The 22,931-nt window shown below is 43.8% G+C and overlaps 2 protein-coding genes across 3 annotated transcripts in view; one reads left to right on the plus strand and one right to left on the minus strand.

The window, feature by feature from the left end:
• ATL1 (atlastin GTPase 1) overlaps nt 1–3,099 on the plus strand; it is a 29,321-nt gene extending 26,222 nt beyond the window's left edge. For both annotated transcript variants that reach the window (XM_083864261.1, XM_083864262.1), the window contains one exon: nt 2,782–3,099. In XM_083864261.1, coding sequence (XP_083720387.1) covers nt 2,782–2,892 — 111 coding nt within the window. In that variant the 3' untranslated portion in view covers nt 2,893–3,099. The remainder of the gene's footprint in view (nt 1–2,781) is intronic.
• A 120-nt stretch (nt 3,100–3,219) lies between these two features.
• Nucleotides 3,220–18,950, minus strand: SAV1 (salvador family WW domain containing protein 1). The gene is made up of 5 exons (XM_083864263.1): nt 18,848–18,950; nt 16,835–17,278; nt 9,647–9,917; nt 8,389–8,532; nt 3,220–5,061 (listed from the first exon to the last, which is right to left on the minus strand). Exons 1-5 carry the CDS (start codon nt 18,939–18,941, stop codon nt 4,848–4,850), a joined length of 1,167 nt encoding a protein of 388 aa, XP_083720389.1. The 5' UTR covers nt 18,942–18,950; the 3' UTR covers nt 3,220–4,847.
• Nucleotides 18,951–22,931: the final 3,981 nt, after the last annotated feature.

Here is a 22,931-nt window from a genome sequence, read left to right on the forward strand (position 1 = left end):
TTTTGGGAACTGGGAATTCCTGGCTGGGAGGGTGGTGAGGCCCTGGCACAGGGTGCCCAGAGAAGCTGTGGCTGCCCCTGGATCCCTGGAAGTGTTCAGATCAGGTTGGACGGGGCCTGGAGCAGCCTGGGACAGTGAAACATGTCCCTGCTTATTCCAGGGGGATTGGAACTAAATGGTCTGTGGGGGTCCCTTCCAGCCCAGTCCGTTCTGGGGTTCTGGTTTATGGTCACAGCTCTGTGTGTGCCCAGCTCCCTGTGCTCATCCTGCCCAGCACTGCAGGATCCCACTGTGAGCTCCTGGAATGTTCCTTGGGCAAAGCCTCACCAGGATCTGATTAAAGCAAAAAAAAGAGACAAATTTCCTGCACAAGGACATTATTTATTCCAGCATCCTGCAAGGACATTATTTATATCCATGTGCCTCCCCAGCCTGGCCCAGGTGTGGCATGAAACATTCCCATGTTTTCCTGTGTCACCTCCTGAGCCACTGAGTTCTGTGGGGAGTTCCTTCAGAAGAAATTCAAGCTGTTAAAAACCTTCCCATCCTTCATCCCTCCCAGCAGCCCTTTGGTACCTCAGGGATACCAAGAAGCAGAGCACAGGATTTGCTGTGGATGAAGGTGTTGAACAAACCCTGACATGTAAAAATCAGCACTGTGGGACTGGTTTGGCATCACAAAACCCTCTAAAATGGCACAAAATGCTACAAGGTCACCTAGATGGGGCTTGAAGGTGAATTTTCAAGGAAGACAAACAGAGAAGCTGTGAGAAGTCTCCTCCAGCTGTCCATTGTGTTCCCAGACAATCCCAAACACCACTTCTGTTCCCAAAAGCCCATTTGGGATGTGATCAGTACCCTGTAGGACACTGCTGGAGGCACCTCATCCCTCACCCTCCTCCTCCTCATTTCCCCTTCAGCCTCTCCTGCTTCATTCACCCCCTGAGCACACAAGGAACTCATCACCCTGTCAGTGTGTGGGTTCCTGCAGCTCAGCTGCCCCTTCCCACCCCTTCCAGAGCTAATCCTGCCTTGCCAGTGGTTCCCAGCAGGAACTGGTGGGATTTGGGTTGGTTTTTTCCTTGCTCAAGTTCATTTGAAATGGGAATGTCAGAGCTGTGACAATCACACCAAATCCTCTGCAGCCAGAGCTGTGTCCTGGCAGCTCCTGTGCCGTTTGCTCTGGGACAAAGGTGGGGAGGAGGCAGGGAGGGACATGAGGGGTGTTACTGTCTTGGTTTGGAAAGACAAGTGTCTGCTAAGGAAGGCAGGAGTCCCCCTTGGAACAGAGAATGTAAACCCCTCCCTCTGAAATATTATAATTTTGAAATTAAGGGGCTCTCAGGGAAAGAGATGGGAATACGAATAACAGTTCTTTACTAGGAATATTAAAAATAAAAATATAATAGAACAAAAAACAAATAAACAAATTAAAGCAAACCCTGACAGAGTCATAACACAACCTGACCCCCTGTTGTTGATGAGGGTGTTGGTGCCAGCCCAGCCCAGCCCTCCTGCAGGGCCAGATGTGGTTCTGCTGGAGCAGAGATGATCCTGTAGAAGGGCCCAGTGGTGCTGAGCTGGGTCTGCTCTCCCTCTGGGAATCCAGTGCAAACAGGCTGTGCTGCTGTTCCCAATGCCAGGTTTGATCCAGGTGGGAATGCTGGGCTCCTCCCCCTGGGTGGAGCATCTCCCCATGGGCTGATGGAATTGTCTCAGCCCTGCAGTGAGCCTGGATGGGCCATGGACAGCAGAGATCCCCTGGGGGGAGGATGGGCCTGGAGGGATAAAGAACACGGCCCCAGCTGGTTTAACAGCTGGTGACAGAGCTAGGGACACTGCTGGGGACATCCAGGACACTCATCTGTCACCTCCATGGGATCAGAGCCTGCCCCAGCCCTGTGGCTGCTGCGCTGTTGGTTCCATGTAGGATGTGCAGCCCCACAGCCATTCCTGCCTCTTCTGAGCCTCATCTGGCTCCAGGACAAACAGAAAATTATAAAATTGGAAAAAATCCACATCATCTGCAGAAAAATGATGAAGACAATGACCTGTCCCACCCCCAGCCCTCGGGGTGATGCAATTAGAGCTGCCTGAAGGGGTAAAACAAACGCTGAGCCTGAAGGAATCAAAACTGTGTGTGTGAAACAGGCAGGGAAAAACACCCCCCTAATGCTTCATCATAGTCCAAATAATGGTTGGATACAGCTTGAGGGGGGTGAGGTGCTTTAAAAATTGGAATCGTAGAGTCACAGGATGTCCTGAGCTGGAAGGGACCCACAGGGATCAGACAGTGCAGCTCCTGTCCCTGCACAGACCCCCCAACAATCCCACCCTGGGCATCCCTGGCAGTGCTGTCCAAACACTCCTGGAGCTCTGGCAGCCTCGGGAATGTCACCATTCCCTGGGGAGCCTGGGCAGTGCCCAGCACCCTCTGGAGGAGGAACTTTTCCCTGAAATTCAACCTAAACTTCGCCTGGCACATCTCCAGCCATTCCCTGGGTCCTACACAAAGAGCTGGAGCCTTTTGTGTGTTGGACACTTGACCCAACCGCGCTGGTGCCCTGGACACTCAGAGGCGGCGTGGGCTGGAATGGATCGGGATTCCCTGGCTTTGAGATCCCCTGGGATGGGGATTCCCTTGGTTTGGGATTCCCTGGGTTTGGGATCCCCTGGGATGGGGATTCCCGAGGTTTGGGATCCCCTGGGATCAGGATTCCCTTGGTTTGGGATGCCCTGGGCGTGGGAAGGGCTGGGCAGTGACCGTGTGTCTCTCCGCAGGCCTTGTACAAGCTGTACAGCGCGGCCGCCACCCACAGACACCTGTACCAGCACGCCTTCCCCGCGCCGCCCGCCGAGCCCGCCGAGGGCCCCGACAGGAAGAAGGTGTAGGGAGGACGGAGCGATGGACGGCACCGGCAGCGGCCCCGGCTCCCCCCGGATCACTGACCCGTGTCCTCCCGCCGGGAGCAGGGGGAGCGGTCCCGCCGGGACACGGATTGTCCTGTCCCTGTGTTGTACATAGGGCGCTGCCGCAGCCCAGAGCTTTGGTTTGTCATAGCCAGCGACTCCCAGCTCCTTTATGAAGCCTTATTTCCCCCTTCTTAATTAGTCACCACTGAGGAAACGATAATTTACGTGATGATACTAAAAAAGCCGAAGCTTATCCAAAAGCCGATTTATTTCAGGTACTTGAAGAAGTTATAACATGTAACCACGTTTTTTTTTTTTTCCCCCTTCGTTTAACTGTTTAATTACGTAAACATAATTAAAATGTATTAACTTGCTTTATCAGACACTGTAAGGGCACTTCTGCTAATGGTCTGTGAACGGTGCTGTGAGGAACGCGGCCGTTTCTGTTTGTCTGCACAAAGTGTCACTTTGTAGCTGTGCTGGAGGAAGTTTCACTGTATTTCTGTACATATTTATCCATGATAGTGCATAGGACGTGTGGTACAGTTCTATTCTTTTATTGTCAGGACTATTAAAGTTTGCTTTTGGTTCCTAAGAAGTCGGTTCTACAGGGAAAAAGTTCTTTATTACCTGGGCAAGAGCTTCTCCTCTGGGGTTTTTTTAAGGTTTGGTTTGATTTGGGATTTCAGAGTTGGTGTTTTGGGGGTTATTTCCTCAATGACAGACCCAGAGCTCGGTGCCACCGAGAGCTTTGATTATCTCAAACCCGTGGGGCTTTTACTGCTGCTAAGAAAAATTCATTTCATGTTCTAAAAGGCCACAAATCACTCACACAAACCCTTGGTTCATCGAACAAAATGATTTTTATTGAATTCAGAGGATTTACAAGAAATGTACTTTTTTTTTTTGTCTGCAGTGTTTATTGCACTGAAAAGAACCCATAAATAACATATCAGGACAATTAATGAACGAAATGGAATTATTGGAAAGGGTAACAATTAAAAAATTTTCCCCAAGTGAGGAGCTTTGAGACAAAAGCTCATTAATGAAAACAGTAATTGCTGTTGCATCCCTGATTTTCCCCGTGGGGTGACACAGTGGGTCAGACAATGCTACAAATGCCTTGCCACTGGAGCGGGTCAGCTTTTGGGAAATGCAGGATCAAAACCACTTCTGCTTAGAGATCTTGGTCTTTAGGAAGGTACAAATGTACCTCCTGTGAGTAATCTGTGTGAAAACGAGGAGTAAATCTGGAGTACTAACGAGCTAAAGTAAAAAAATAAGGCAACTCAGGCTCGGATCCGGAGGGTGAAATCAGCTCCTGGTGTGAGTGAACAGGCCCGGGGTTGGTTCTGTACATTAAAGCTGTAAACAAAGGGCAGAGCTCCCTCAGGAGAGGGATCCCAAATCCCCAGGGAAACGCCCTGCACGAGGCATCTGCATTTGGACAACGTTTTGGAAAGCCAGGACACGACAGTTGCATCTCTTGCCCTTAGAAAAAAAACCACAATACATAGCCAGCTTTTAATACTGCAGCTGACTGGTGAGGAAAAGAGGTCAAGGACCAAGGGAACTGATGGAACTTGCTGGTTTTTCAGGAATATAACAAACTAATCCCGCCACGGGGCCAAAAAAAAAAAAAAAAAAAAAATTAACAAAACAAATCTCCCCCCTTATTTTTTCTTTTTTTGCCTTTTTTTTCCTTTTTCTTTTTATAAACAACACATAATACACGTAGAAAAATACTCAAAAAAAAAACAACAAAAGAGGATAATAACAAAGGTGCAACGTCAACCAAAAAAAAAAAAAAAAACAAAACAAAAAAAAAAAAACAAACCCAAAAAAAATAAGCTGCCTTTTCTCCAACCCAAACCAAACCAAAAAAAGCACTTTTCCTTTCAGAGTTAGTGTTGTGTGTGTTGTGTTGTGTGCGGTCAGTAGTTGGCGCCGTGCTGCTGCTGCTGCTGCTGGGCGTACCACTGCTGCCGCTGCTGCCGCTGCTCCAGCTCGCCCAGCAGCGCCTGCCGGAACGCCTCGTACAGCTTCACGATCCGCTCCAGCTCCTTCATGAACAGCAGCTTCAGCATCCCCTGGTACGTGTCCAGGTCGGCCAGCTGGAACAGCTCCCACTTCAGGATGTGGTCGTACCTGTGGGGGAGAAAAAAAGAGGGTTTTTCTCTCTGGGTTTGAGGTAAAAACAACGAGGAGTTGGGTTTGGTGAGGTGGTGAAATATCACAGAGAAATGGGATAATCTCTCGTGACACAGGAAAGAACTCCAGGGAGAGTTCTTTTTACAAGGAGATCCCCTTAAGTGACCAGGATAAACCAGAGCAGGAAAACACAGCTGGGAGAGCTGGGAATGTCCCTCTGGAGAGGAAAAAGCTCCAGGGAGAGCTCAAAGCCCCTGGCAGGGGGGACCAGAAGGACTGGGGACAAGGGATGGAGGGACAGGACACAGGGAATGGCTTCCCACTGCCAGAGGGCAGGGATGGATGGGAGATTGGGAATGAATTGTTCCCTGTGAGGGTTCAAGGTTGCCCAGAGAAGCTGTGGCTGCCCCTGGATCCCTGGAAGTGTCCAAGGCCACGTTGGACAGGGCTTGGAGCAGCCTGGGACAGTGAAACATGTCCCTGCTTATTCCAGGGGGATTGGAACTAAATGGTCTGTGGGGGTCCCTTCCAGCCCAGTCCGTTCTGGGGTTCTGGTTTATGGTCACAGCTCTGTGTGTGCCCAGCTCCCTGTGCTCATCCTGCCCAGCACTGCAGGATCCCACTGTGAGCTCCTGGAATGTTCCTTGGGCAAAGCCTCACCAGGATCTGATTAAAGCAAAAAGAGAGACAAAAAATGGATGGGATATTGGGAACTGGGAATTGTTCCCTGTGAGGGCTGAAGGGTGCCCAGAGCAGCTGTGGCTGCCCCAGGAAGTGCCCAAGGCCAGGCTGGACAGGAATTGGAACAACCTGGGACAGTGGGAGGTGTGCCCATGGCAGGGGGGAATGGGATGGATTTAAAGTCCCTTCCACACCAAACCATTCTGGGATTTTATGGAAATGCATTTTGGAAGCACTGAACAGCAATTCCATTCACAACACACCTGGAATATTTACTGTAAAACATCTGTTAAAATCAGCGTAACAGAGAAAAAATGAATGATTTCAGCAGCTCAGGCCCCTCTCAGAAGATGGGACTCTGCTGCCCTCCCTCCCCATCAGCTGTTCCCAATCCAGCTGTGACAAGAGCTCTTGGCTGATTAACCCCTCCAATTAACCCCTCTTGGTTAATTAGCAGCAATAATCCACAATAGATATTTAATGCAAACCACGATGAGGTTCCACCCTCACTGCTGTGCCCTCCTTTCCTGCTTTTCCCTCACACAATCCACCCACAATCTGATTTCCTGAGCCTGGAAACTGCTCTGGGTATTCCAGAACAGGAGAAGGTGGATTCACCTGAGTGGAGACTGAAATATCAGTGAATTTCTGGAAATAAACCCCATTCCCCACTGAAAGGTCACATTCCACAGGCACCAGAGAAGCACCAGGACTTGCAGGTGACTCCCAAAGATGCTCTGAGGGATTTTAAGGTTTTCATTAAAACTTGTCACAGTTTCTATAAATTCCTAAAGAGCAGCTTCTAATCCTGACAGGGCTGCATTGTTAAAAATCATTTTTTCTCCCCCCAAAAAAGGAGAAATAACAAATTGCAGCTGTTTGGAGTTTGAGCTCTGTGTTGATAAAGGAGAGGTTGAAGTTTTCCTCCACCTTTCCCTCTTTCTCCTTTCCCACTCATCAGGAGCCTCCCCACCCTCACAGGAAGGAATTTTTTCCTATAAATAGAGATTATTTTGGTTAACACCTATTGGACACTCTATCAGGGGTTTTTCTAATCCTAATTCTTCTGCTCTGGAGGAATTTGTTAAAACAAAATCTAATATTCCTTATTTTTTCCATAATTATCTACTTCTCTCAACAAAAACAACTGGGTTTTACAGCTAAATTGACAGTGCCAGGGGAAGTATCAAATCATGACAAAATAAATAATTTCAGTGCAAAACTGTGCTGATAATTCAAAATTTAAAAATTTCCCAGCCTGCTTGATATAAAGAAATCCCTGATGAATTGTTTAATTTGTTTCTTTCTCAAGAAAATATCCAAAATAATCCACACAACACAGAGGCTGAACTATTTCAATTTACATTGTCTGGATGTAAATAAAAGATGTAAAAACAAAGACCTAAATAAAGGAATGCAGCCAAAACCTGCCAAGTATTTGTAGGAAACAAATCTACAGGAACTAAGTGTGGAGCCTCAGTGTACTGGGGGATTTTAGGGCAATTTAAATCTTTATGGGCTGCTGGCAAACCCAGCAGTCACAAGAAGTCATAAAACTCACTCAAAAATGTAGTTCCTAGGAGCAGGTAATAAAAAAGGAGAATTTGTTTTAGTGGCAGTCACTGAACACCACAGCTTGAATTTGCAGTTACAGACTGACCTTGCTGCTGTAAAACTGAGTTTCTCCATTTTCTCCTTATGAACAGCACATGATTTAATAATTATTAAACCTTTTTTTTTTTTTTATTTTTATTGCTTTCTATTCAGTGTTACTGTTCTGCAGAGCTGAAGCCATTAGAAAATCTCATTTCCTTATGCTGACTCAAACCCTTTTTTTGGAGGAGACTCCCTGTTCCTGTAGCAGGTTTTTTTTTTTTTTTACAAAATGTTTTTTTATTACCCCTTAGTTTTTAATTTCATTTCTTGAACAGAAATATAGAAATAGAAATATAGATGTCAGTATTTGGTCTAAAGGAGCTGGAAAGGGACTCTGGACAAGGGATGGAGGGAAGGACAAAGGGAATGGCTTTAAGCTGGAAAAAAGATAAATTTTTGTTGGATATTAGGAAGAAATGGTTCTCTGTGAGGGTGGGGAGGCACAGGGTGCCCAGAGAATCTGTGGCTGCCCCAGGATCCCTGGAATTGTCCAAAGCCAGGGCGTGGAGCAGCCTGGGACAGTGGAAGGTGTCCCTGCCCATGGCAGGGGGTTGGAACTGGAAGATTTTAAAGTTTTTTAGTTCCTTTCAACTCAAACCATTTCATGATTCTATGATTTAAAACTCTTAAAGGTGAAGGAAAAGCTGTGCTGTTTATAAAGAAATAAAAAGAGACACGAGGAAGTTCCACCCTAAAAATGTTTCACATATTTTCTGAGCACGTGGTACCACTCTTGTAAATACCCTGAAAGCAAAATACATCCTTCACTCTCTGACAGAGCTTTCTGCCACTTGTGTGAGCTGCAAGAAGTGATCAGAAAGAAAGAAAGCAAATTAATGTGATAAACATTTGCTACAACTCCCTCACGCTGCCAACCTGATGCAGCTAAAAACCAAACGTGGCGCAATTTTTACTGTCAGTCGCAAAAATTGAGTTTTTTTGTTGTTTTCAGTGTGAAAAGAAGCCAAAGCAAAGGCAGAATCTCACTTGACAGGAGCCCTGGCATAGACCTGCAGCCAGTCAGGGATCTCAGCGCTGTGGTAGGGGTTGGCAGGGACCAGCAGGGCCTGGCTCCTCTCCGGGGGCTGCGCCTGGTACGACACGGGGGGCGGCTGATCGTAACGGGGAACGCTGCAACGACAGGACAGGGGTCACCTCATTAATTAATTCATCAATCAATCATTTCTCAACCTTACACAGACATTCAGCACTGCCAAGGCTGGTGGAGCAACCTCAGCAGGGCTGTTGCCCTGCCCTGAGCAATGTGCTGCTGTTAATTCTGGTGAAATTCACCTCAGCCCCACTGACCAGAGCACTCAAAGCACTGGGGCTGGTTTTAAAACACTTTAAAAAGTATTGGTTCATATATTTATCCAGCATTTAACATGTTAGAACAGATGTATTCAGAGTTATTAGATATAAAGATATCCCCATATATTTATCTTTTGTGCCACAAAAGATAACTTTCTCTCCCTGGGTATCAGCAGAACAGGCTGAGCAGCAAAAATTCACAATTAACAACTGGATTTGGTGCATATTGACTAATTAATTATTAAATTTGGTGTGTTTTAAACAATTAACAGTTGGATTTGGTGCATATTGACTAATTAACAGTTAGATTTGGTGTGTATTAACAATGGATTTGGTGCATGTTGACAATTAATTATTAAATTTGGTGTGTATTAACAATCAACAGATGGATTTGGTGCATATTGACTAATTAACTGTTAAGATTTGGTGTGTATTAACAGTTGGATTTGGTGAATATTGACTAATTAACAGATTTGGTGTGTATCAACAATTAACAGTTGCATTTGGTGCATATTGACAATTAACTGTAAATTTGGTGTGCATTAACAATTAACTAGTGTGTATTAATTTTATTTTACTCTAAAATTACCAGTAGCTGCAATACCCGTTATTCATTCCAGATGAGCCTTAATTCACCTTTCAGACATTCAGAGCATCTCCAGGCACATCAGCTCAAGTTTCCTTTCAGTTCAGAGCTGAATTCTGTCCTCACCAACTCTGCTGTTTTTACTGACAAGCTGCAGAGCTGCTTTTTTTCATTTGGGAGCAACATCCTGCTCCTAAACCTCAAAAAACACGAGACAAAACCTGAACTTTTGCTAAAAACCCTACTGAGAACCGGCAAAGCTGAAAATATTTTATTTTAATTTATTTTCTGCCTGTTTTATCTACTCCTAAACAGACTGAGGAGGGAGCAGGGGAGGTTGGAGCTGACCTGGGAGCACAGGGGTGTTTGTACTGAGCCCTTTTGTTGATGTGATCCACGTAGTAGACACCGAACTCGGAGGACTCGACGCGCTCCCAGCCCGGCGGGAGCCCCTCGCGCTCCAGGGGGTGGCTCCAGTGGGTGGTGTTGGTGTTGTGGTCGATGTAATATTTCCTTCCTCGGATAGTCCAGTCCACTGACCAGCCAGGAGGAAGAGGTAAATCTTCAGAACTATGATTTGTTAAGTTTCCTAAAGATGTAGCAGCAACTCTCCCGATGCCTGGAAAAAAAAACAAAAAAAACAAAGGGAGATTGGGGAGGTTTAGGTAAAGATTTATGAAAATTATAATTTTTGTTAAAAAATTCTTATGGCTGCTTCATTTATCAACAACAACAACAAAACTCCACAGCTCTCTTTCAAAAACTCTCCAGAAAAATCACTGAGTCCCAACAAAGCTTTTCAGGTGAACCAGTCAAGACCAGCAAGAGGAGGAGGTAGAACAGGAAAGGAGGGACAAGCAGGGTTGGGGTCCAAGAGCTGCTGAAATTCCCACTTTTTTTCCCTGGAAACAGAACTTTTGGGATTTATCCAGCACTAAATTTAAGAGATTGCTCCTCAGCACTTTGGGATTTGTGATTTGTTGTAACACAGAGAGAGATGACTACAGGAACATCCAGGGATACTTGGGAAATTGGGTGAAATAAAAGCCAGATGAGCAAATAGAGAAAATTCATTTAAAAAATCTACCCCAAATATACCCAACCACAAAAGCCCAGTGACATCAAGAATTTTGCAGTTTTCTTCCATCCCTGGGAATTCTCAACCTCCTGGATGTGCTGGGCTAAATTAAATTTTCTTTTAAAATTCATTTTAAGGAGTTCCCTCCAGTCTCTCACAGTTCTACAGTTAAACACTATCAAGTTTTAATGAAAATTTCAATTATTTTTTCATCCCACAGCCAAAGGCATCTGTTCAATCCCATTATCCCCAGAGTTTGTGTGTTACTATTTCCCAGAGCCTGCAGAAGGGCTTTGGGAGCCACTTTTCCTGCTTTTTTAGAAGTCAGAAATCATCCCTCACACATTTAGTGACAGGAATATATTCCCCTTCCTCCTTTTCTTCAGGAATAATATTTTTGTGGGATTGTTTTTTTGAGAAAAGAGAAAGGCAGAGTCTCTCTCCTCTGAAATCTGAAGCTATATCCTAACAAAACATAATAATAATTGAAAATAAAGTTACAGGAAGGCTCCAAAAGAACAGATACATAAAAAATAAATTAATCCCCTTCACAAACATCCTCTTGAGTACTGACGTTTAAAAATTTGTGCTCATCCATAAATCTTTCTCCAGCCTTGTCATGTTCTGAACTGTTTGGCCTTAAAGGATTTCCTCTTGTGTCAGGACTTACCTATTTGTCAGCATTTTAAAGGGAAGCTGATGGTTGTGTCCATCTTTAATTGGGATTTGACAATCTGGACTTTAATTCCAGAGAAAAGAAACATCCTGGAGGTTTCCTGATTTTTGGGAGGGCTGGGGGAGCAAAGCTGGTTCAGCTCCTCATGCCAGAGACAAAATAAAAACATTTCAGCTACTTGAAAATGCTGGAAAAATCCAGGATTTTCCCCAATGAACTGAACCTCTGAACACACAAACTTGACTAGGCAGGAAAAAAAATCAGTATTTTTATTTACTGTTAAAACCTGCACATTCCTCTATTTTTCTTACAGTTCTTCCTCCTTAAATTCTGGCTTTAAATCCACAGATATTTATTTTTACTGAAGTTTAATGCTTGCCAACATTTGGAAGAGGTGCCACCCTCTGCACTGAAGTTTTCCTGACACAGGATTCTCCCAGGGGCAGCTTATTTTTAATTTTCAAGGTGCAAAGAACAAAAGAAAAATAACACCAGATCAGAAATATTTTCTCCATCTCTTTTGCCATTTTGATTTCATCTATAAAGCAGCAAAGCCAAACCATTAAAATAAACTCGTAGAGTTGTAGAAATTACCAGTTTTGAACAATATTTCATGGACATAAAATCAAAAGCCAGACTTATAAACTGATGGTTTTAACTATAATTTTTTTCCCTTTTATCACAGATTATATTGGAATATTCTCTGTGCTGGAAGTTTTAAGATGTTGATATTTATAGGGCCTTAAAGCCATCAACCACTGTGGCATGAAAATCAAAAATTAGTAAAATTTAGACTTCTTTTTTTTTTTTTTTTTTTTTTCTCCTATAAAATTATTTTTTAGAGATGAAAAGGAATTGTTGGTTTTGGTGATAAACCTCAGATGTTCCTTTGTGGGAGGATGGATAAACACATAAGAGAAAAAAGCTCCTCCTGTAGTTTTGAACAGTAAGAGAAGAGGAAAAATAACTTTTGTATATATATTTTTAATATATATATACACACTCCTGTAATTTCAACACTAAGACTAAACAACACTTGGAAGAGTAAATTCCTCTGTGATCTTTTCCAAAGGATAATAACCCAAAGACGAAAATTCCAAGACATTCTAAATTCATGGATTACCTTTTTTTCCATGGCCAAATGCCAGGAATGACATTTTCTGTTTAATTCCAGGTAAACTCTGAGCCTTAAAGCATTTTCACAGCAGGATTTTCCTGCAAGCACCAGGGATATTCCCTGGATTAGGGGCTGGCACCAGATTTATGTCTCCCAAATAGAAAAACTGACCAGTTTTTATAACAAACATCTGGGATTTTCCTGGGATGGAGGATGTGATCCCTAAAAACAAGAGAAACTGAACACGTTCACTGGAATTCTCAGGGTTTTCTTGCTCACACACTCTTTTAGCTGTAACAAGATAAAAATTCTCATTCTTTCTGCTTCCCCCAAGAAATAGAATTGTTTAAATAATCCACTTTTTCTAAATATCTCCTTTTCCCTCCTTAGGGCTGAGCACTCTCTGGAGTGGCACTACCAAACCTCAAGGAAGGTCAACAATTAATTCAAATTTTTGCATTTGTAAAACCTTTTCCTAAAGGTCTCTTTTGAGTTTGTCAAGCTTTTTCTGATAATTCTGTTTATAATGATAGAATAGAATATATTATAACATATGATATAGTATTTTAAATATATATTAATACAATATAATATAATATAAATATAATATATAATGGAGTATTTTTTAGTTCAGCTGTGGCTTTTAAGGAATATCAACATTGAAATTGAGGCTTTAATTTTCCTTCCATTTCTAAAATACAAGATCTTCAATTTAAAGGTCTTGAATGATCAATTTGAACTTGGAGCACCACGTTCCAGTGCACTTTATCAATGCAAAAAAAAGTTCCTTCTCTTAAAAATCTTAATAAAGTCACAATTGTGAACAATCTGTGGTGTGTTTTTCACTCAAAAAGTTGTGTTTAGGAAGGAATAAAGGAACTGGAAATGATGTCAGTGCTTTCCCAGCCCAGTAAAAGGTTTTTTTTTTTTTTCTGAGGGAACTCTTTGGAGCAAAGATTTCCAGGGCAGCAAAGGACAGGTAGGAGAGAAATCTCATCACCACCATAAAGGGGAAAGAGCAAAACCAGAGGAGAAAAATCCCACAAATGCAGAGAAATTTCAGAGCCCAGGAAATCCTCCCAAGTGACTTCACTCAAATTTCCAAGTGTTGAAGAGCAAATCTTACAAAACACTATTTTGTCTTTAATGACCCCAATTGTCCTGAGAGAAGTCAGAGAGAGATTTTTTTTTTTTTTTGGATGCCAAAATCCTCTCCCTTCCCCTCATCAGAGCAGGAAGAGAACAAGAACAAACTGTTTAATTTTTCAAAGAGTTAAGTCAGGACAAAACTAACAAAAAGTTGCAACTTTTTTGCTCTCCTGTTTAGCCAGGTCTGCCAGTCCCAGGCCTTCCTGAGCCACTCCAAAGGATCTGGAGGAAATTCCTGAGCACGAGCACCTCTTCTCCTGGTGGGAATTTCCAGGCAAATTCACAGAGAGGAAATGACAGGAAAAGCTCTGAAAGGGTCAAGAGTTTTGCTGCAAAATTCCTGCAAAATCAGCACAAAAGGAGAAAAAGGAGGAACTGCCATTTGTTTAAAAGTGAGAGAAGTGCACACACAGAGAAATTATGGGTTTCGTGCTGTAATTTATATTTAATTTGCTCTAACATTAAACAAATCAGTGATTTTTTTCAGGGGTACAACTTAACAGAGGAACCAAAACCACCCTGGATTTTCTGTTAAATTGGTTTTTTTTGGGGTTTTTGTTTTTTTTGTCTCCTGTGATATCCCAGTGACCTCCTCACAAATGCACCAGCAGCCTTTACAGGGTTGATTTCAAGCTCAGCAATGTTCATAGACACAGAAGAATTGGTTCAGCTTACCCGTTCACACAGGTACAAATAACTCTGAGGTCTTGGTTACAAAGTTAGTTTTCCAATCTACACTGAAGGTATAACTTCAACCACAGACCTCCCCAAAAATCTTTAAACCTAGAAGAGAGGAAAGAGATGGCGAGGAAAGACAGGTAAAAAAGTCTCTTAGAATTAAAAAAGTTTTGAAAAGGATACTAATAGTAATAATAATAATTAAAAAAAAAAAAATTAAAAATTTAAGAAATGCCACGGAGGTAGCTAAAGGTACAAAATTAGGAGGGATCTCAACTGAAAATAGTGGTCAGGAAAATCAGCAGCACTGAGTTAGAAACAAAGTGAATGAAAATATGGAAAGGAGGAGATGGTAGAAGTGAATGACAATGAGAGAGAAAAGAGAAATGCCCATGGAAGGGAGGACATGGCAAAGCTGAAAGAAAAAACAACTCCTGGAAAACCACAGGACTGCCCCAAAGACTTGGCTGAACACTTGGAAGTCTTGATAAGAACATGTTTGGAACTTCTCTGCAATTACAAAGAGGAGAATCTTGGTTTTGAGCAAAAGCTGAAATTCACAGGCACCTCTTCACTTCCAGGCTGCTCCCAAAAATCATCTCAGCATGAAAATATCACCCAAAGCAGGAACACCTCGTGTTCACCAGGCAACATTCCCTTGGGAATTCACCCAAAACACACCAGAACTGACCCAGGGGATCTTTGGAGGGAAAGGGGAGAAGGCAGAATTTACAAACTCCAGCTAAAAAACCAGATTTTTCATTTGGAACTGCAGGCATCAGGCAATTCTGCCGTCTCAGTGAAGAGAAACAATAATGGAGATGAGTAAAGAAAAGAAATTTAGACAAAGACAGTGAAAGGCACAGGCTCTGGGAATGGAAGGAAAAGAAACAAGGAATTACAGAGAGATTTGGGTAACTCAAGGAAAACACTGAAGGTGGGAAGGCAATGGATGGTTCAAATAAAAAGCAGCTTAATGGTGAAGATGAAGGAATTAACAAAATCTAAATTTTTTTATTTTATTTTAGGCCACATAATTCTTAAAGAAAAAGGAAAAGAGGACTTGAAGAGTTCATATGGAGATGAAAAAAAAAAATGGAGGAAAGGGAAAACTGGCAATTGAAAGGCTCACCTTGTCTCTCCCTATGAGTGCATGAGATTAAATACTCACCCATCACAAAACCTGTGTAGGATTTGTTCAAAATATGAAATGTTAAAGCAGGAGAGTGAAAAGACCAAACCAAGCAATCAGGAGCAGCTCCTTTATGATTTCCAGGGCTAAGGGGGCACAGGTCAACAAACAGCAGGGAAAAAAAAATCTATTTAGGAGGATGTTGTTGAAATTTATGACAAAATATGGCTGTGGAGCTCCTTTTAAAAATTTGATATATGAAATTCTACTTTCGAGTCAGAGCTCCATTCCTGGGAATCTCCTTGGGAATCTCCTCAGCTCCTGTTTAATTCTGGAGGTTAAACTGATGGATTGGCCTGTGAAATCCTCCCCCTCCTGCCTCTCCTCCCTAAAATATCCCAAAAAAATGGACCAAATAAAGGTTTAATGACTGTTGGATGAGCAGTAATCGGCAGAGATGCAGGGATTGCACACAAAATCCACGTAGATCAGATATATTAATATTTAGGAAAATAAAGGAGGGTTGAAGTAGAATTCATGGCATTTCCATGTTTCATGGAAGTGTTTCTGTGGTGAAGAAAACACAAAGCACTGACAGGTTCTAATCCCACACACGAGGTCAGCAGCAATAAAAGCTGATGTTCTTCCTGGCAGATTTCTGGTTTTTAAACAGGAGATTTATTTTATTGGATACTAATTACTATTTTGTTTACAGATTACAAGTGACAAGGTATTTCATACTGAAGGTACATTATTTACAGGTTAGAAATGTTTGTTTCAAACTCCTCCTTGGACAAAGTTTTTTGAAATATCAGAGTCAAATATTTCAGAGAAGTAATATTTAATGGATTCTTCTTTCTTATACTGTTTTGTTTTAGAAAACAAAGTCAAGTTCCAGTGAAACTAAGGGGGGGAACAGGCACATTTACCAACAATTTTAAAAGCTAAAAGAAAGGAGTCAAAGATTAGGAAGTCAATTTTAACACTAATTAGATGCTCATTTGCTAATTACACAAAGCAGTCATTCCTCCCTGTTGACTATTTATAAGGAATTATTTTAATTATTGAGGTCAAATTCAAACGGTGAAATTAAATAATGAGATGGTAATTAAAATTTAAGGATAACAATAATAATAATAGTAATAGTAGTGCCGCAATATAATAATAATAATAATAATAATAATAATAATAATAATAATAATAATAATAGTAGTAGTAGTAGTAGTGCTGCAATATTGTAATTTAATAATAATAATAATAATAACAATAATAATGATAGTAGTGCTGCAATGTTGTCATTTAGAGCTGTTGGTTATTTTCTACATGATGAAAATAATGTCAATGAATAAATTTCCTTGCTAGCTAGCAATTGATGTGAATATAATCATAAATAATGTGTCAGTTGCTTCATCTCTCAGTTTTACAAGATATTCTAAGGACAACATATTGTACATATGTACATACATATGCCTGCTATCAAAAAACCCAAAACCTGCTTGACCTTATTTCATCTATTTAGGAAAACAATCCTGGTTAAAATCTGTTTTTCCTTTCTGGATATGTGAGTGCACAAACCTTCAATTCCAATTCCCCAGAAACTCCATGAAAAAGCAGCTCTGTCCTATCCACCTCCATCACCCAGACACACCCAAACCCCACTTTTAACAACAACAAAAAAAAAAAACCCCACAACATCAAAGCCTTACCTGAAGTGTGCCTGCCATGATTGTGGGACATCCTCTGGAAAAGGTCGCTGTTGTGCTCATAATACCTGTAGTCGTCGTGCAGGCGCTCGTTCAGCTGCCGCCTCCTCTGGGCGTCGTAGAAATGCTCGTAGTAATATCCGCGGGCTCCCGCGGCGTCGCCGTTCTCCAGCGCGGGGCCGCCCTCCGGCAGGAAGGACTGCGAGGAGGAGCCGTATTCCCGGGGCACCTCGGCCAAGCTCCGCGCCAGGTAGGAAGGGGCGGACAGTCTGTTGCTCTCTCGCCTCAGGATCTCGTGGGGAGGTCTCTGCACTGCAGCGCGGAGGAAGCTCTGGTTCCTGGAGACGAGCCCATCGGGGCTGTAGGCGGAGGGTGACGGCTCGGGAGGGCACAGATCGGTCCGTCTGGGGATGGTGGGGCCGTGCCGGATGAAGGAAGGCATCAGATCTGAGGGGGGAGAGAGAGAGGTGAGAGCCCTGGTTCTGATTTACACGCTAAAAGTGAGGGATTCACCCGCTAAAGGCGCTGTGTGAATGTGGTGGGTGAGAGTGAGGAGTGTTCCGCCACACAAACAAACCAACCCCCAAACCCATCAAAAAAACCAAAATAAAAAATAAAAGAACCCCAAAGCGCCCACGCTGTGCCGTGGCTGCATCAGGCAGGGTTTGTATCTCTCTATGAGAAGGGTCAAGAAAATTCACATATCCTGGCTACCTGTTGTTCTCATAAATTGGGAATGACAAGATGTTAATGCCCGCAGGAATCCAATACACAAACAGAATTCACACTGCCCCCACTAATCCCAAAGTTCAGCCACAAAAACGCTGTCGTTCCATACACGTTAAGTTTTCAGATTATCATGGAGATATTTCACTTTGTCCTTTAGAGTTTCTGGAGATATTTCACTTTGTCCTTTAGAGTTTCTGGAGATATTTCACTTTCTCCTTTAGAGTTTCTGGAGATATTTCACTTTCTCCTTTAGAGCTTCATTGCCTCCCTTCACTAAGTGGAACATTCCTCCTCTCCCCACTTTTACTTTCCAAATGATACAAATAAATAGTTTCCCTCCAGGTAAATCAACACAGACGACAACTTTCATTTAGAATGAGCTTATTCCTATTATTAAGTACTTTGTATTAATAAATCCTTACAACTCACAGTTAAAATCTGGCGCACCCCCACAAGGCGCACCAGATTTATTTGTATTTATTTACTTATTTATTGTGCAAACAAAGCCATTTCAGTCTCGGCTTCAAAGAGCAATAACCCCAAAGCTCAGAGCATTTTGTGTGTGTGTTTGGGGTGTTGTGTGCAGCCCCAGGAATACAGGAATACAGGAATTCAGGAATACAGGAATACAGCCCCAGGGCTGTGCCATCGGTGCTGCTGATCCCAGGTGATCTCAGCGGGCTGAGTCATGGACAGGACCTGCCTGGAGCATTCCTGCATTCCGCAGGGGTTTTATGCAACTTGCCTGGCGGGACAGTTATCTCATCCTAGGGAAAACAGCCGCTCTGGGAGGAGCGGGATGGCAGAGCCAAGGAAAGGCAGAAAGGTTCGGGTTGGAAGGGGAACAGAAGTTCATCCACCTCCCGCTATCCCAACCTCACCTTGCCATCTCTCCCGTTTATTTTAAAACAATGTAGACCGCCTGAACCCCGGCCTGCTGAAAGTGAGGAATTGGGCACCGAGAAAATCATAAAACCCACAAAAACCACCAAGTTGGGGCGCGCTGAGCAGCACCCGGTGGGGACCGAGGCGTGCAGGGCTGGCTTTGAAACTCGAGCTTCCTTTTGATTACAGTCTTCAATGCCTCATTTTCAGTTTTGACTTCCCTCCGTCATCTCCCAGGGCTCGTAACAGGATTAAACACGTATTTAGAGGGAGAAATAACCCGCTCAGGGATAACTCCCCCTCACACCCCTCACGCTGCCAAGGCCGCGCCGCTCCGGGGCCCGCCGGACCCGCACACACAAAGGCCTGGAGCTCGGTCCCCCGGTTCCCCCCGACACTCACTCCGCAGCAGCGGGCTCGTCTCCTTCTTCACGTACTTCCCCTGCACCTCGCCCGGCTTGGAGAGCTCCGTCCGCGTCTTCTTCCGCGACAGCATCCCACCTCCCGGCCCACCGCCGCCACCGCCCGCATGCCCGGCACCGCTCCCCGCTCCGCAGGGCGGGGAGGGGGGGTCCGGCCGTCCCCGGGAGGCCGGGCCGGGAGCAGGAGCGGGGTCGGGATGGGGATCGGGAGCGGGATCGGGATGGGCCGGGGGCGCTGAGGGGCCGCGGCGGGCGCGCGGGGCCTTGTGGGAAAGCGGCGGCCGCCGCCCTCCGGGCCGGGCCCGGGGCAGCGCAGGGGAGGGGGCGCCGCCACAGCGCCACCGCGCGGCCGGGAGGGAAAGCGGCCCGAGCCGGGAGAGCGGGAAACGAGCGGCACGAGGGGAGAGAGCGGGAAATGCCGGGCGAGAGAGACTGAGGGGAGGGAAAGACTGGGGTGAGGGAGAGCCTGGGGTGAGAGAAATCCTGGGGGGAGAGAAATCCTGGGGGGAGAGAAATCTCGGGATGACAGAAAGGCTGGGATGACAGAAGTCCCAGGATAACAGAAATTCTGGGATGACAGAAAGCGCAGAGGAACAGAAATCCCAGAATGGCAGAAAGCCCAGAGGAACAGAACTTCTGGAATGACAGAAAAGCCCGAAATGACAGCAAGGCCAGAATGATAGAAATCCCAGAATAACAGAAATCCCGGGAATGACAGAAAGAGCAGAGGAACAGAAATCCCAGAATGACAGAAATCCTGGAATGACAGAGTCACAATCACAGAATCCTTGAGGTTGGACAAGACCTCCAAGGCCGTCGAGTCCCAGCCGTGCCCCATCCCCACCTTGTCCCCAGCCCAGAGCACTCAGTGCCATGTCCAGCCCTTCCTTGGGCACTTCCAGGGATGGGCTCTCCAAACCCCCCTGGGCAGCCCCTGCCAACCCTTTCCGTGAGGAAATTTTCCTCAATATCCCATTTAAACCTCCCCTAGCACAGCTTGAGGCTGTTTCTTCTTGTCCTGTTCCCTGGGAGCAGAGCCCGACCCCCCCGGCTGTCCCCTCCTGTCAGGGAGTTGTGCAGAGCCACAAGGTCCCCCCTGAGCCTCCTTTTCTCCAGGCTCAGCCCCTTTCCAGATCCCTCAGCCTCTCCTGGGGCTCCAGACCCTCAATATCTTCCCATTCCAGGAAAGGCTTGCAACAAGCACTCCAAATTTCCCCTACAAAGGTGAAAAGTAGGGATGCAACTTCAGTTGAAAATAAGCCAAGGTGTGTCCACTACCTGTCAGGTTTTTTACACTTCAATTGCATATTTTTAATAATGGAAGACACTACTTTTTTAGGGCTGTCGACCCATCCTTTTTATTATTGTGTATGACTTTGATAAGTGTGCAGATATCACCTGAAGTATTTACAACATTCATGGGAAGAGAGGATCCCTGGAAATGTCCAAGGCCAGGTTGGAAAAACCTGGGATAGTGGAAGGCGTCCCTGCTCAAACCAGGGGTGGGACTGGATAGGCTTTAGGTCCCTCCCAACCCAAATTATTCTATGATTTTCATGTTGGATAAAAACCAAAAGACACAAGTATGCATCATACATTAATGTATTTTTTAATGCTCATTATAAATAATGTGTCAGTTGCTTCATGTCTCAGTTTTACATGATGTTCTAAAGACAATATATTACACCAGAACAAAACAAACTCGACAGAAAAAGAAAAATATACATTTGTTTTCCTTTATACAGAAGTTGTTTGTCATGAAATGACAATAAACAGGAGACTGAACAGGTAAATGATGGAAAACCTGAGTGACAAGGGATGGCATTTGCTGGAATTCAACAAAAGGATTTTACTTTTGATCAATCCAGACTGTTCCCCCCTGCTGTACCTAACACATAATCTGGCTAAAAATCAAATATGTTACAATCCTTTTTCTTTCCCCAGTCAGAATTCAAACAACTCAATTTTCCTTGTGTTTAAAGTACTACTTGGGGCATGTGCTCCAACACAGACCTTTAAATAATTCTAAATTGACAAGTAGCACTTCAACTGTGTGAATTTTATCCACCTGTATTTACCCTGGGGTCTGTTCCCTTCCAAAACCCCTCAACCTGAAATGTTTATGTGCCTTTATTTTCACAGTGATTCATAAAGTAAGAGTTGAAGACATTTAAAACACCTCCTGGTAATGAAGTAGTTCATATCTGACCTGTTGCAGGAACAAGGCCTAAAAAAAAAAGTTCAGTGATTTTTGACTGCAACAATAACATTAAATACTTTGGTTTTTTTGCCTATTCTGCATAGGAGACACATTCATGCACAAAACACCCCTAAAATACTTAATAAATTATGTTGTTTTTTCTATACTTATTTTTCAGTAGCCTGGACTTTGTAAAACAGCTGCTTCTCTTCTGAGCTGGCACAATGGATCCAGGAGCAGCTCTGCCTTTTTCTGGGATCCCTCCTTTTGGGAAGAGATTGTCCTGAATTGTCCTGTGGCAGCCCAGCCAGTACAGTACAGGAAGGCAAAAGGCACTTCTGAGAATTCATCCACACAATTCTTCCAGTGAAATTGGGAGTTTTGCCTCAAAAAAGTATTTACCAACAGGACTTTTTCCTCCTCCTCTCTCCTGTAGTTGAGTTTTATTTTGGAAGTTTAGTGAAAGAAAAGTACAGCAAGGTAGGATAGGAGAGAAAGGGAAAAGCCAAAAGTCCCTTTTGCCTATTTCTCCTTCTCCCTTTTTGCTGCTGTGCTCTAGCAATGTCTATGTTTGGTTTATAAAAGCCTGGTAACTACCAGGAGATTGAAAGAATTAGTTAAGCAGTCCAGCTTTTAAATTGAGCAACGTGAAAGTAATTGCACAATGATTTAAGTGAAATTTTCATTCCTTCCTTTCAGGCTTTGGTCACAGACACAAGTAAATCAAGGTCAAGGTATGAAGTAGTCTTAAAATGTACCAGACAATAATATTTTTTTCCAAATACAGCTCTGAAGCTCATTTCTTTTGTTTCCTGGAATTATTCTGGGACTTTGGTGATTTCCACAGTGCGGGTTTAGGGTGTGCCCAGTTCCCACTTTGCCAACACACAGTGATTGTAACTCAGACCACTTGGTGATGAATAGCAAAAGTAGCAAGAAATCACTGCTTCAGCTTTTTAAACCCTCAGATTTCTATCAATTCAAGACATTTCCAGTTTGTGAAGAGATTTTTGCAGCCTCTGAAAAAAATCCGTAAATCCTTGAATTTGGAATGACTCAGAGAAATCTCCACTACATGCATTTAGAAGAGCACAGCAGTGAAATAATTTATGAGGACTTCAGCATGATTTTCTTCCATGATTCTATTTCCATTTCCACTTTGTTGCCTGCACAAAGCAATGGAGGAGGAAAAGGAGGAGGAAAAGGTCATTTACTGTGTCTAGTTCAGTCCACAAACCCTCCAAAATTGATAAGGAACCCCAGAGACACGGGGAGCATCCTCTCAGCCACATCAGTACACAGTAAAACTCATTTTCCACAGGTTCCTCCACAGCTTGCAGGCAGTGTTGCCCCAGTTTCTGGAGGACTTTTGGCTCATGACAGAATTATCAGCTTGCCAGTGGTCTCTGAGACAAAACACCTCCTCAATCACGTGTATTTACAGAGGTCCAGTTTCAAGTATTCCAGTTTGACTTAGAGTGTTTAATTGTGTCTTACTGGTCTGAGGGAGCCAGGGCAGGTTAACACACACTCCCCTGAGCAGCCAAGCTCTTATCCAGCTGCTTCTCTGTCAAACCCCTCTGTCTTGAAGGTGTTCCCCAAAAAATTTGCATTTCTCCACTGATCCAAGGGGAGGCACCACCTCTCATCCCAAACCTTGATTCTCCTCTGCAAGTTGGGTAAAGGGAAATCCTCACCCGAATCCAATTTGGTTTATCCTGCTTTCCCTAAGGTGTTTATCTCCCTCTGGTGGCATTAATATCCACATTTATAGATGAAGGAAGCAGATTCAGGCTGTTATTCCCTGAGTTCTTCATAATTACACTGAATATGTTTCTTCACGATTAACGACAGACTTAGATTC

Source organism: Zosterops lateralis (assembly GCF_965231275.1).
Source record: "Zosterops lateralis genome assembly, chromosome: 6".
Classification (NCBI taxonomy): domain Eukaryota; kingdom Metazoa; phylum Chordata; class Aves; order Passeriformes; family Zosteropidae; genus Zosterops; species Zosterops lateralis.